At 38.0% G+C, this 13,953-nt stretch overlaps 4 protein-coding genes across 4 annotated transcripts; 2 read left to right on the plus strand and 2 right to left on the minus strand.

Annotated features, from left to right (window-relative positions):
• The first annotated feature begins 919 nt into the window (after nt 1-919).
• On the plus strand, nt 920-5,209 carry LOC109897305 (hemoglobin subunit beta-like). The gene is made up of 3 exons (XM_031834127.1): nt 920-3,660; nt 3,894-4,117; nt 4,987-5,209. Exons 1-2 carry the CDS (start codon nt 3,569-3,571, stop codon nt 4,108-4,110), a joined length of 309 nt encoding a protein of 102 aa, XP_031689987.1. The 5' UTR covers nt 920-3,568; the 3' UTR covers nt 4,111-4,117; nt 4,987-5,209.
• Nucleotides 5,210-6,567: 1,358 nt separating this feature from the next.
• On the minus strand, nt 6,568-7,422 carry LOC109898504 (hemoglobin subunit alpha-1-like). Its single transcript, XM_020493491.2, has 3 exons — nt 7,305-7,422; nt 6,987-7,194; nt 6,568-6,800 (listed from the first exon to the last, which is right to left on the minus strand). Exons 1-3 carry the CDS (start codon nt 7,397-7,399, stop codon nt 6,672-6,674), a joined length of 432 nt encoding a protein of 143 aa, XP_020349080.2. The 5' UTR covers nt 7,400-7,422; the 3' UTR covers nt 6,568-6,671.
• Nucleotides 7,423-8,614: 1,192 nt separating this feature from the next.
• On the plus strand, nt 8,615-9,557 carry LOC109898501 (hemoglobin subunit beta). The gene is made up of 3 exons (XM_020493487.2): nt 8,615-8,761; nt 8,993-9,215; nt 9,319-9,557. Exons 1-3 carry the CDS (start codon nt 8,670-8,672, stop codon nt 9,445-9,447), a joined length of 444 nt encoding a protein of 147 aa, XP_020349076.1. The 5' UTR covers nt 8,615-8,669; the 3' UTR covers nt 9,448-9,557.
• A 2,070-nt stretch (nt 9,558-11,627) lies between these two features.
• On the minus strand, nt 11,628-12,327 carry LOC109898506 (hemoglobin embryonic subunit alpha-like). Its single transcript, XM_031834128.1, has 3 exons — nt 12,232-12,327; nt 11,971-12,178; nt 11,628-11,843 (listed from the first exon to the last, which is right to left on the minus strand). The coding sequence occupies exons 1-3, from the start codon at nt 12,324-12,326 to the stop codon at nt 11,715-11,717; spliced, it is 432 nt and encodes a 143-aa protein (XP_031689988.1). The 5' UTR covers nt 12,327; the 3' UTR covers nt 11,628-11,714.
• Between the last annotated feature and the right edge of the window lie 1,626 nt (nt 12,328-13,953).

Consider the following 13,953-nt stretch of genomic DNA (forward strand, 5'->3'; position numbering starts at 1 on the left):
AAGTGATCAGATGAAGCAGATACTAAACTACAGGACTGCTTTGCTAACACATACTGTTAGCAAAGTATCCACCACACTGATCCTCAACACAGGGGCCCCTCAGGGGTGCATGCTCAGTCCCCTCCTGTACTCCCTGTTCACTAATGACTGCACAGCCAGGCACTACTCCAACACCATCATTAAGTTTGCAGATGACACAACAGTGGTAGGCCTGATCACCGACAACGACGAGACAGCCTATAGGGAGGAGGTCAGAGACTTGGCCTTGTGGTGCAAGGACAACAACCTCTCCCTCAACATGATCAAGACAAAGGAGATGATTGTGGACTACAGGAAAAGGAGGACCGAGCATGCCCCCATTCCCTGTAGGGGAGCAGGTTGAGAACTTCAAGTTCCTTGGCGTCCACATCACCAACAAACAATCGTGGTCCAAGCACACCAAGACAGTTGTGAAGAGGGCATGACAAAACCTATTCTGCCTTAGGAGACTGGAAAGATTTGGCATGTGTCCTCAGATCCTCATAAGGTTCTACATCTGCACCATCGAGAGCATCCTGACGGGTTGCATCACTGCCTGGTACGGCAACTGCTCATCCTTCGATCACAAGGGACTACAGAGGGTAGTGCGTACGGCCCAGTACATCACCAGGGCCAAGCTTCATGCCATCCGGGACCTCTATACCAGGCAGTGTCAGAGGAAGGCCCTAAAAAATTTCAAAGACTCCAAAATGCAAAAGCATTCCAGGTGAAGCTGGTTGAGAGAATGCCAAGAGTGTGCAAAGCTGTCATCAAGGCAAAGGGTGGCTACTTTGAAGAATATCAAATATCAAATATATTTTGATTTGTTTAATTAACACCTTTTTGGTTACTACATGATACCATATGTGTTATTTTGTAGTTTAGATTTTTTCACTATTATCCTACAATGTAGAAAATAGTAAAAAATAACAAAAATCCTTGAATGAGTAGGTGTGTCCAAACGTCTGAGCAATATTAGAGCTAATCATTCCAAGTCCACATAACTAATAACAACAACCTAATGGAAAATTACATCCCATAGATTTCAACATGATAATTTGAGGTTAGTTAATTTATTGTATTTACAAAACACTTTTCATGTCCTTTTTAAATGTTGAGGTGCCGGTTTTTGTTCAATAGTCCAGGTAACCATGCTGCTGGTAGCCTGTGTGATGAATTGATCCTTCACTTGATTGCAACTTGTGCATATGAACATCTTTGAGACAAGTCCAAAGGCTCTATTGAACAAGGACAACCATATCTGCGAGAGGGATTGCGTGATCTGCAATCGGCTAAACACCAGGTCCACAATAATTGCTACAGAACATGACTCCATTCATTTTTAGATCAGACAGCAGGCTCAAACAACCAATGACATCATTGGTTGAACTCTCCCAGGTGCAAAAATGAAATAAATTCAGCTATAGCCCATAATTATGTCTGACACACCCTCTCGTCACTCATAATTATGTAGTTTCCCCTTTAAGAACAAACACTGTATATTAATAATATTAAATTGTATTCTATTGTTTGTATTGTATTGTATTACACACTCTAAAACCTATTCCACGGATCCCTTGGCCAAAATGAGTTTAATCTGTTGTTAGAAATACTGATTTGGTGATATGTCTGCGGACCCCGCAGTACCTCCATGGACCACACTGGTTTGGCTTGATCCTCTGTTCCATATCCGGCCTACGGAAGCTCCACGACATGAACGTGAGATCTCATACTGTACGTTCTCTGAGTTTTCTGGTGTGCCCATAGATAATGATAGAGGCCTCTAGTTGCCAACAGGACGTTTAAGTATGGGCAGCGCCATTGAGGGCTTCCACCATGCTTCTGCCATTTTAAAGTAGGCCTAGTCAAAGTCGTCAACTGGGTGGGGATTCCTATGGGCTGTAGCCTCAATGGCGCTGCTGTCACAGACGCTAAAATAGCACAGATATGAAGAAGAGTCCTCTATCTATATCTATGTGTGTACCTCTTTGATAACTCCATGATATGCTTAGGTATCTTTTATATGAAAGTGTGAGAGTGCCCTCTGCTGGAGATTTGATTGATGGGGGAAATTATCCAAGAACTGCTTCCAATAAAAAGAAAGCGCCACAAAGTTCCAGATAGTAACAGCAGAGGGCGCTACTAGATTTGTAATAGGAAGAACTAATTTCGCCTTGATGCGTGGCTGTATTGTACACATTTCTGACCATATAACAACTCTACTAATATAGAACTTTTTGGGCCTATGAGAAACATGAAACGTGTCGTATTGGCTTTTGACAATCATTATTGTCAGTTTGCACTTGCCCACGAACTTACTTTAGTAGCCTGTAATCGTCCTTTATTGAAATGAGAGTGTTCTTAAATATCCATAGGCCTACACCCTACAGGCCCAATAGGCACAATCAATAAAGGAAGAGAATATGCCTAACTCCAAATCCTCCTTGCCAGTTTGCGGTCTATAACGATATCTTGATATGAGTTAAATCGTATTCAAGTGAGTGTGGTACTTGGGCCCCTTGTTAAAGTCATCGGTACAATGAACTTTACCAAGTACTAAGACATTTTAGCCAAAAACCTGGCTGCCTCTGTCAAGAGGTTGACATTTAGCCACAAGTGGATCATAAAGCAAGACAATAACCCCAAGCACACATCAAAATCCACAAAGAAATGGTAAATTGACCAAAAAAACAAAACAAATCAATATCAGTCTCGGGACTTGAACCCCATTGAAAACATCTGGTTTGAATTAAAGAGGGCAGTCCAGTCCATAAGAGCAGATGAAGGATATCAAATGATCTGGAAATATTCTATATGGAGGAATGGTCTAAGATCCATCCCAATGTGTTTTCCAATCTCATTAAACATTTGAGAAAAAGGCTAATTGTCGCTATCCTCGGATGGGGAGGGTGCTGGGGTACTGAAAACAGGGACGCCAATCATTTTGAGCCCTAGATTTTTACATGTTTTGTTACTTGTGTACTCTTTCTCTGAGCAATTATATTAGTAGGCCTATAAGATGAGGGGAAAAATAAGAAACCTGTATACTGCTCTCGCTACTATCACTGCTCTGTATTAAGCTTTTCGTATCGGCCTCAGAGCCTTCGTGAACTAGAGATAGCTCAGATGTGCGAGTGCGTGATGAATTTTGAATGTTAGTAGGCCTATAAAATAATATAATTGTCCCATTTTTCTTTAGCATACAATGTCGCTCAGTATTTTTTATTATTGATTTTATACAGTATTTTGTGCAAATTGTATTTGTCACATGCGCAGACTATAACAAGTGTTAACTTTACCGAGAAATGCTTACTTACGAGCCCTTTCCCAACAATATAGAGTAAGTAAGAAAAATGGGTGCCAATCATTTGGTCAACTGTAAACCTTTCTATTCACATTATATTATCTCAGTAAAATTTGTGACGCTTGGCTTTACAGCCTACTAACATGACCCAACTCATCGCTGTCTTTAGGGAACGCTGCTCAAACAAAGTCTAAGCGCACAGGATTCAATTAAGAACACTGTCATAGCAACCTCATAGCCAGCAACATGGTTGAGTGGACAGACTTTGAGCGCGCCACAATCCAAAGCATCTTCTCAAAGATGAACTACGATGACGTAGGCCCCGCGGCTCTTTCCAGGTAGGCTACCCTTTATACCCTATTTGATGTCAGCGTTATGGTGTCTTAAACACGGTTGCCTACAAATGATTGTTAACGGTTTTCAAGACGGGTTATTATTTGACATATGCGCGTAATTTACGCGTTATGGACATCTCCAAACGACAAAATAATTTATTTCTGTGCGTTGAGTGTATGCATATATCACATACATATATCAGTGTATGCATATATCACGTTTATGATTTCTACAGGTGTCTTGTCGTGTACCCCTGGACCCAGAGGTATTTTGGTAACTTCGGAAACCTGTACAACGCCGCTGCCATCCGGGGAAAGCCAATGGTCGCCGCTCACGGAAAGACCGTCCTGCACGGACTGGACCGGGCTGTCAAGAACATGGATGACATCAAGGCCACCTACGCAGAGCTGAGCGTGCTGCACTCCGAGAAACTGCACGTGGATCCCTGTTGACTCATCAGTAGGAAAGATTTGTTTCTCTTTTGGTCCATTCAACAACAGAGCGATACGATCCTTGTTTCAGCAGAATGGATTTATTGATAATATCTGTTGGAAAAAAGTTTGGATGTTGCCACAAACATACCTACTTGTTAACAAAATTAAGGAAATTTCCTTTAAAATTATTCATAAATATTATCCTGCCAACCACTATATGAAGAAGTTTAAGGAAAACATCAACTCAAATTGCTCCTTTTGTAATGACCACCCAGAAACAGTTGTGCATCTTTTTTGGCATTGTATGCATGTAAGAAAACTGTGGCAAGACATCAGTAGGTTTATAATTGAACACATTTATGAAGATTTTACACTATTGTGGAGAGATGTACTGTTTGGATTCTTTACATACAATAGAAATAAGCGGAATCATTTTTATGTAATTAATTTCATTATTCTTTTGGCCAAATTTCATATACACAAATGTAAATTTACAAACAGAAAACCACATTTTCGTACCCTACAAAAAGAAATTGAACTGTATTTTAAGACGGTTAAATGCTCTACTAACAAAAAAGCTGTTAGAATTGTAAGTATATGCATGTCCCTTAAGGTCCTTCTGTAATTGTAATGTGATATTGTACCCCCCTAGCTCGATTGTATATTGTTTGTAATCTATGTATGCTTGTGTTCCCTCATGTGCTTTATGTATTGATTTGTTGTTAATGAAAAATATATATATATATATATATATTTAAAAAAAACTGCGCGTGGATCCCGACAACTTCCGGGTAAAGTTCAATGTTCTTCTTCACACAAGGCACTTGCCTATCTATTAAAATAGTGTGGTAGAATGCGTTTTCTTACATGTACATTTGCTCCTTTCTTTTGCAGCTGCTGGCTGACTGCCTTACTATTGTCGTTGCTGCGAGAATGGGTGCTGCCTTCACCGCTGACGTCCAGGGTGCTTTCCAGAAGTTCCTGGCGGTGGTGGTGAGCTCCCTGGGCAAACAGTACCACTAGAACCCCTCCACTCAGAGACGGACGACCATCAGAGAACCAACAAGCGCTGATCATTTGTTTAGAGGCACATGTTGTTCCTTCTACTAAAGCAAATAAAATCTTCCGCAAATTAATATTTTTTATCTGTGCCTTATTTTCTTGCATGAACATCAATATGGTGGCACATATGGTAGACTACTGCATTATGAACTAAGTGTGAATATTGCCACCTTTATAATCAGACATTGATCATGTGCAATATATACAAATATTTAGCAAATAACTAAAATATTTTCCAATTAACCACACTGACATTTTACATTAGCTGTGCATAAACTAACCAATGCAACTAATAAATACAACCTAGGACTGCAATGATTAATCCCTGTTTAAACACACAATCATCTAATTCATAAACGTTCAAGATAACTTTTCATAACAGATCTGGTATTCAATGTCAGGTTCATGTATTAGTCTTGCAAGAAATTGTTGAGTGATCGAGATTTTAAACCTAGACTCCCTAGTTGCTACATCGATTTTGGGAATTAATAATAATAATATATACCCATTGATTCTTAAAGAATTGAACTTGTAAATGCCTCATGAGCTCAGTTCAGCTGTCGTATCTCATCAGAACCCAACATATAGGCCTAAGTTTGTTTTACTCTTTTACTCTGTATAGCCTCAAAACATGGTTAAAACTACTAACTAACTAACTATTTTTGATATAATGGATAGTCAGTCCTTGCATCCATAGCTCTGTCTATGATTTTGAGAGAGGTCACATTTCTCCAGGCCCATCCCTCATCTTTTTACCAAAACAGACAATGACTGTTTGTTATTGTTTCAAGGATTCTAGCTTTAACCAGATCAACATGAGCTAAAAAAATTGATTAATAACAATAAATTAGATTAGACAAAAGTACTCTATAAAATACTAAATACATTTATCAGAGGAAGCTCCTGTCCTTGCCAACTTTGAGTTTAGGAAATTGTATTAATAAATACTATCAATCCATTCATAATATATATAAAATAAATAAATAAAATATTGAAATATACATATATAGTAAATATAGTCCTTAATTAGCCTAATTATGTAATATTTATTATTTTGTTATATCAAATAGTTTTTTCAATTTTGTTTATGTGGTCCTATGTCAAATAGTTTGTTCAATCTTGTTTATCAATAGCAAGTTCTAAGCGAGCCATTTGATTAATCTATAGGCTACAATTTAAACTTTGTTCCCCTTCTCTGATTTAGTTTTTTCACTTTTTAAACTTTTACTGCTAAGTTCTCTGAGGACCGCTTTTAGTGGAAATGTTTTGCATATCGTCTCCATTTTCATTATGAATACCTTTTTGCGTTCCGATGTCTTTCAGACTTGCAAAAAGCAACATATTTAATCATATCAGGTCATGTGCTCTACAACACAACTCATTAAAAATCAAAGTAAAGACCAAAAAACGTAATTTTGCGCGTTTGAACATTTAATTATATTTTAGAACAATACAGAGCTGAGCACAGTGCTGATCAATGCTGCAATCCGTCTGGTCTGATGCCTTCTGTCCACATCTTATCGGTACTTCTCAGACAGAGCCCGGCCCACCGCGGCCAGGAACTTGTCCATGGCCACATGAGCCTCGGGGTTGAAATCTTTGGGGAACAAGACAGCCAGCACCACCAATATGTTGTGGGACAGGATCTACAGGACGAAAGGAATGAACATTAGTACACTACATGTTTTAACAGGCTATTTTATTTAATAATCTATGTTGTCCATTTTACTGTAAAGAGTACCCGATATATTTTAAATGCATTTTAACTATACATTTTCATTTGGTGTCAACGGTATACAAATGATTATAAATAATGCTGTGACTGTCCTGACCTTGAAGTTGGCAGGATCGACACGCAGCTGGAAGGCATGCAGCTCGCTGAGGGAGAGGAGACCTGCGCTGATGTCGTCGATGCTGGCCACGGCTAAACTGATGCCTCCCATGATGGTCCCACCGTGCTTCCTGACTGGGGCAGAGCCGGGGCTCAGGTCCTTCCAGTGGGAGAAGTAGGTCTTGGTCTGGGGGTACACAACCAGCATCCTGCACCGGAAGAAAAATACATGTCGAGAAAGATGGAACGCTAACACCAAAAACAGTATAAATTTTTACATCAAAAACAGCTACAAGATTAGCAGCACGACAGCCATTACCTAGACAGAGCATCACAGCCGATGTCCTCAGCCTTGCCGGCCACCTTGGCCCAGAAGGCCTTGACCATTTTCTTGTCCTTAGCGGTGAGACTCATGGTTGTAGTTAAAGACGATGCTGGAGTAGAAGAGGTTCAGTGATGAGCTCTTACAAACGAAGGCTTTTTATATTAGCCGCGAGCCCCACCCAATGCAGACCCACCTCCAAGATAAACAATATACAACATGCCTTTTCTTAATGTTCAATAGGCACAAACCCTCACAGGTGATTTCATTTATTTGCTTATTTTACTGGACAAAAACACAAGTTGGTACAATCCTCCACACAAGACTTACAAAGACATTGTTAGCACCTTCTGAGCAACACACAATATCAAACATAAAACACACAGGGTAGAGATGGATAAAAAACATGAAAGAATACATGATTATCACAGTCATTGAAGTCTACGAAGTTATTTAGTATTAGAGATGTGGTTTTTTTTATGCTTCTAGTTTTCACAAGGGGGTCAGTCATTTCAATATTTTATTTCAATACAAAATATTTCAATATTCGTTTATTTATTTAGTTCTCACTCTGGCTTAATGGTATTTACCCATTAAAGAGAAAAGTCTAGTTGTATTGTCAATAGCTAAATTGCCTGTATCATAAGTAAGAAATAGAAGCCTGTATTCAGAAATATGAAAAAGTTGACAGTAGAGGTGCATCACCCCAAAATAGATTGGAATAGTGCAACTATAAAAATAAATATTAAATGGGTTCGACCTTACTAGCGCAGAATGAACATAGAGGTGAAATATCAATTAATATGTTTAGAAATGTATTACAAGGATAAAAATGATGTACTATCTTAGTAGGCTATTTAATATATCTTAGTAATTTATTAATATCGTAGTTATATCTTGACAATAGACATACACAGAGAGAGTTGAAAAATGTTTCTCAGACAAAGTAATTAAATCCCCACCAAGTGTAATTAATGTGCAATAGGCATATTACACATGTATTTGCGTGTGTTGAGAATTGTATATTTCCCCACTATTTTGGGCTTATTTTTGTGAATATTTCTAATCATGTTAATGTAACAATTGTTATGTAACCTAATACTTAAATGAATTATTTCATAATGGATTTTAGGACAGTGTATTATTGTCAAATTGCTTTTAAACATATATGGCCAACAGTAAACCTTCACATTATTATCTCAGTAAAATGTGAGTCTTGGCTTATACAGCCCACTACCCTGACCCCACCCATAGCTGTCTCTAGGGAGGAGCGTCCCGATCCTTTTAAAAACGCTGCTCAAACTAAGACCAAGTGTGTATGATTCGTTAGCCTCTGTGAAAGAAACTTCAACAGCCAGCAACATGGTTCAGTGGACAGACTTTGAGCGCGCCACCATCCAGAGCGTCTTCGAGAAGATGGACTACGATGACGTAGGCCCCGCGGCTCTTTCCAGGTAGTGCGTTTAAAACTGTGGTCTACAAATTATTGTAAATAGTCATGTTATCATATTGTTATTATATTAGTATGCGCTTGTTATTATGATTTTCAAGACGAATTCGTATTTGAGACATGCGTGTAATTAACGTGTAATTGACCTCTCCAAATGACACATTGATTTCCATACGATATGTGTGTATGCAGATATCACGTTTCTGCAATTCGTGACTGTTTATTCTTTCTACAGGTGTCTTGTCGTGTACCCCTGGACCCAGAGGTATTTTGGTAACTTCGGAAACCTGTACAACGCCGCTGCCATCCAGGGAAACCCAATGGTCGCCGCTCACGGAAAGACCGTCCTGCACGGACTGGACCGGGCTGTCAAGAACATGGATGACATCAAGGCCACCTACGCAGAGTTGAGCGTGCTGCACTCCGAGAAACTGCACGTGGATCCCGACAACTTCCGGGTAAAGTTCAATGTTCTTCTTCACACAAGGTACTTGCCTATCTATTAAAATAGTGTGGTAGAATGCGTTTTCTTACATGTCCATTTGCTCCTTTCTTTTGCAGCTGCTGGCTGACTGCCTTACTATTGTCGTTGCTGCGAGAATGGGTGCTGCCTTCACCGCTGACGTCCAGGGTGCTTTCCAGAAGTTCCTGGCGGTGGTGGTGAGCTCCCTGGGCAAACAGTACCACTAGAACCCCTCCACTCAGAGACGGACGACCATCAGAGAACCAACAAGCGCTGATAATTTGTTTAGAGGCACATGTTGTTCCTTCTACTAAAGCAAATAAAATCAGCGAATTCATATTTTTATCTGTGCCTTTTTTTTCATGCCTGAACATCCATATGGTAGATTAACAGGCCTAATATGGTCATATGATTGGCTGTGGGAGTGAATATCGCAAAAACCTTGTTAACCACATATGGATAATGTGCAATATATACAAATATTTAGCAAATAACGACAAACAATGTTTGGCAGTTAATAAACTGACATGTTACATTACTGTGCATGAGCGAAGCGAACCATATAATGAAGACAAACGTGTGTCCAGAGATGCAGCATTGATACATTGAGTCAAATAAGCGCAGAGCTGCAATGATAAATTCCTGTTTAATTACACGCAATCGTCATTCATAAAGGTTCAACATAACTTTTCAGAACAGATCTGTTATTCAATGTTTGGTTGATGTCTTAGTGTGGCAAGGAATTGTTAAATGGTCGAGAGTTTAACCAGATGAAAATGACATACATTTTCATGTATGAATAATAAAACATCAATTGGTCAATAGAACCCTATACAATACAAAACACATTTATCAGAGGCACCTCCTGTTGCACCTCCTGCCAGCTGTGGGACCATCATAACCTTACAAAAACGTGTTCAGACAATCTATTTAAGTCATTCATAAAATATGATTAAATCAATGAATTAATCAACCAATAATCTTAAGAAATTCAACAAGATATACTGTCTGTGTATTTCATTTTACATCATGTATGAATGCAACATGTCACTTTTCAAATTTTAGGAAAATTAACCACATTTGTTTATAAAAATGCATGAACAATATGTTACAATTATAGCATGATCAGCAAAACCACTAGGTTATGTTTTACACGTTATATACGTTTTTATGTGTATAGGAAATGTTAAGTGTATAGGAAATGTAATTAAGAAATAATATAAATCCATTCATAATATATATATATATATAGTCCTTAATTAGCCTAATTAAACCTAATTATCTAATATATATTATATATTATATATACTAATATATATTATATTATTACATGTTAAGTGTATAGGAAATGTAAATAAGAAATAATATAAATCCATTCATAATATATATATATATATATATATATATATATAGTCCTTAATTAGCCTAATTAACCTAATTATCTAATATATATTATTTTTGTATGTCAAATAGTTTTTGTTTATGTGGTCCTATGTCAAATAGTTTGTTCAATATTGTTTATCAGTAGCAAGTTCTAAGCGAGCCGTTTGATGAATCTATATATATATATATCTATACTATTTCAACTTTGTTCCCCTTCTCGAATTTTTTCTTTTTACTTTTTAATCTTTTACTGCTAACTTCTCATTAATAATAGACCGACGAATCAATTCATTAATCAACCAATATTGCTAAGAAATTAAACAAGATATACTGTGTATTTCATTTGAAATAGTGTAAAATTCGACATTATACTGTTGACATTATATGGAAGCTGAACCACATTGGTTAATAAAAAATAAGTAATATTACGTTAAGAATGTAGCATGATCAGCCAATCAAAATCATTAGGCTATGTTTTACATTTTAGTATTATAGATACTATCTGCTTATAATCAATTCATAATATTTACAAATAATATGTTGGTAGTCTATCAAATCCTTTTTCGATGTTGTTTACAAGCATTTCGCTACACCCGAAATAACATCTGCTAAACATGTGTATGTGACAAATGAACATTTGACTGATTTATTTGTATGTCAAATGGTTTGTTCCATCTTGTTTTGCAATAGCAAGTTCGAAGAGGGCTATTTGATTATTCTATCGGCTACTGCCGGTATTTGTACGTTGAGTTCCTCGTTACCACTTTAATATTTTTAGACTACCTACGAAACGTTTACTGCAAACTTCTTAGAGGACTGCTCATGGACATGCGGCAATGTTTTGCATTTCCTCCGTTTTCTTTATGAATACTTTTTAGCATTTCGTCAAGATTTTGAGAAATAGTTATTTCAGCCTTTTAAAAAAAGCTACGTGTTTCATCATATCAAGTCAGACGCTACAACACGACTAAAAAGCAAAGTACACGACTAAAAAGCAAGGTAAAGACCAGATAACGTGGTTATGTGCGTTTGAACATTTATTCATCATTTAGAACAAGACAGCGAATTGAGCACATGCTGCCATATGTCTGGTCTGATGATGCCCCATAGTTTATCTGTACTTTTCGGCCAGAGCCAGGGCCAGTGCGGCCAGGAACTTGTCCACGGACACATGAACCTCTGGGGTGAAGTCAGCGGGGAACAAAATGGCCAACACCACCAATATGTTGTGGGACAGGATCTACAAGAGGAAATAAATGGAAATGAGTTCGTATGTATCCTTAATGTAGTTTTTTTTTGCCTATGTTGTCTATTGTACTGTAAAACGTAGCCGATTGAAATGTAAAAAAATATTATACTGTCCTCGCCTTGAAGTTGGCTGGATCTATACGCAGCTGGAAGGCGTGCAGCTCGCTGAGGGTGAGGAGACCTGTGGTGAGGTCGTCCATCTTGGCCACGGCTTCACCGACGCCTCCCATGATGGTCTTACCATGCTTCCTGACCGGGGCAGAACCGGGGCTCAGGTCCGGCCAGTGGGAGAAGTATGTCTTGGTCTGGGGGTACACCACCAGCATTCTGCACGGGAGGAAAAATACATGTCGAGATTTAAGGCAAGCTAATTCCATTACCTAGAAAGAGCATCGCATCCGACGTCCTCAGCCTTGCCGGACACCTTGGCCCAGAAGGCCCCGACCACTGCCTTGTCCTTAGCGGTGAGACTCATTGTTGTCTTTTTACTTCAGTAAAAGTTCAGCAATGAGCTGTTACAAACGAACGTTTTTATATTAAACAAGCCGCATGGCAGACCCCAGACCCACCTCCAAGATGCTTGCCAACTTGAACGTATTCCATTTTTTTGTTGAAATTGCAGTACTGCCAATTTTCATAGAAAAGAATATGAAACACAAATGACTCGTTTTTAAACGTAAGGTTTAACATGTTCAAGACACATAACACATTGAGATGTAACTTTCCCAGGTGCGATGTAACTTCGTTATTTACGAGCCAACTCTTTAAGAGTTTGTTGTTTCCCAAACAAGCACATGGAGAGAATGTTCGCTAAGTGAATTGATACTGATATATTCCAAAGAAAAACAGCGCTGCTCTTGGATCAGCTTTCTCTCACCTTATCAAAATAATTATGATCAGCACCTAGAGAGAAATTGCCACCTATGGCTGCAAGTATGCTATTGGGGCGGTTTATTAGCCAATGCTTTCCCAATAATAATGCACTAAATTACCTATTGGGCCCATCATTGTTCACATGTTGTCACACATCATGAAACACATTGAGACAAAAATGACCTAGTGGCAAAATATAACTCAATTGACTGAACATGACATTGATTTCAATATGATTTCAATAGCCTACATATCTTTCAATGCAGTCATCTCGGTTTTATCCTTCGTATTTTTTCTCGACTTCTTTCTGCAGTTATCGGCAGGCACAGTCAGACAGATAGCCTAAACATATTGATTAAATGTTTATATATGTATATGTTTTGCGGAGATCGGGAAATAAACTGACCGGGAAGGATAAAAAAGCGTCTGGATCACTAGTGTAGATATGCTGTTTTCAAGAGCCACGTTACTGACGAAGGCTCTGGGAAACACCTCGGCTATTAAATATACACCGTAAGAAGGGTCAACCGATTATCTTAACGCTAAGAAGGCTCTATAAAACAAGACCCTGCTTAGTCAAATATCTTATTAAGGTATTGGCAGATTGGGTGAAATAAAATAAAAATTATATAATTTTACCCATTTACTTGGATAACATAATAGTTATCGAATATGAGTTCATCAGTTTTTTTTGCTCAAAATTAGTAGCCTAAGTGAACCAATATAAAAGGAAGTATCTAAAAACGATATCTGGAAATATACTGTACAGTATCCATTCATGTGTTTTCAAAAGGATGAAAACGACTTTTCTGACCTCGTCGTTAGGTCGTAAATAAAGTAATACATAGGTTGTGGAGATGAGGATAGGAGGCTCATGACATTGCAGATCTTGAATGACTTACATCAAGATATCTCAATAAACGTATTTCTTTAGTTACTATCTATAGAATGGCTTTTGCGTAAAATTACATGAATGGTGAGAACCTCATTCAATTTAAAATATACTTTGCGACGTATTAAGTATAATTAGTCAAATAAAGGATTTCTTATTTTTTTGTATTTTTTTGTTTTGTTTGTTTTTTACTGATTGTGTAGTTATTTATTTGGCCATATTGGGGGACAAGCTTATGGGGCCAACCTATGACAGGTTTCGTTTGGTATATGTCTTATTTATTTGATGCGTAATTATCGTGAACACTGGGTTATAATTATAATAATAATGTTGTATT

This window comes from Oncorhynchus kisutch, linkage group LG10 (genome assembly GCF_002021735.2).
Source record: "Oncorhynchus kisutch isolate 150728-3 linkage group LG10, Okis_V2, whole genome shotgun sequence".
In the NCBI taxonomy this organism is placed as follows: domain Eukaryota; kingdom Metazoa; phylum Chordata; class Actinopteri; order Salmoniformes; family Salmonidae; genus Oncorhynchus; species Oncorhynchus kisutch.

Coding starts and splice junctions, on each gene's coding strand:
- LOC109897305 (XM_031834127.1), top strand. CDS start 3,569: ATGGTTGAGTGGACAGACTTTGAGCGCGCCACAATCCAAAGCATCTTC. Junction 3,661..3,893: donor GGCCCCGCGGCTCTTTCCAG/GTAGGCTACCCT, acceptor TGATTTCTACAG/GTGTCTTGTCGTGTACCCCT.
- LOC109898504 (XM_020493491.2), bottom strand. CDS start 7,399: ATGAGTCTCACCGCTAAGGACAAGAAAATGGTCAAGGCCTTCTGGGCC. Junction 7,195..7,304: donor GGCTGTGATGCTCTGTCTAG/GTAATGGCTGTC, acceptor CTTCCGGTGCAG/GATGCTGGTTGTGTACCCCC. Junction 6,801..6,986: donor TCGATCCTGCCAACTTCAAG/GTCAGGACAGTC, acceptor TTCGTCCTGTAG/ATCCTGTCCCACAACATATT.
- LOC109898501 (XM_020493487.2), top strand. CDS start 8,670: ATGGTTCAGTGGACAGACTTTGAGCGCGCCACCATCCAGAGCGTCTTC. Junction 8,762..8,992: donor GGCCCCGCGGCTCTTTCCAG/GTAGTGCGTTTA, acceptor TTCTTTCTACAG/GTGTCTTGTCGTGTACCCCT. Junction 9,216..9,318: donor TGGATCCCGACAACTTCCGG/GTAAAGTTCAAT, acceptor TTTCTTTTGCAG/CTGCTGGCTGACTGCCTTAC.
- LOC109898506 (XM_031834128.1), bottom strand. CDS start 12,326: ATGAGTCTCACCGCTAAGGACAAGGCAGTGGTCGGGGCCTTCTGGGCC. Junction 12,179..12,231: donor GGATGCGATGCTCTTTCTAG/GTAATGGAATTA, acceptor CCTCCCGTGCAG/AATGCTGGTGGTGTACCCCC. Junction 11,844..11,970: donor TAGATCCAGCCAACTTCAAG/GCGAGGACAGTA, acceptor TTCCTCTTGTAG/ATCCTGTCCCACAACATATT.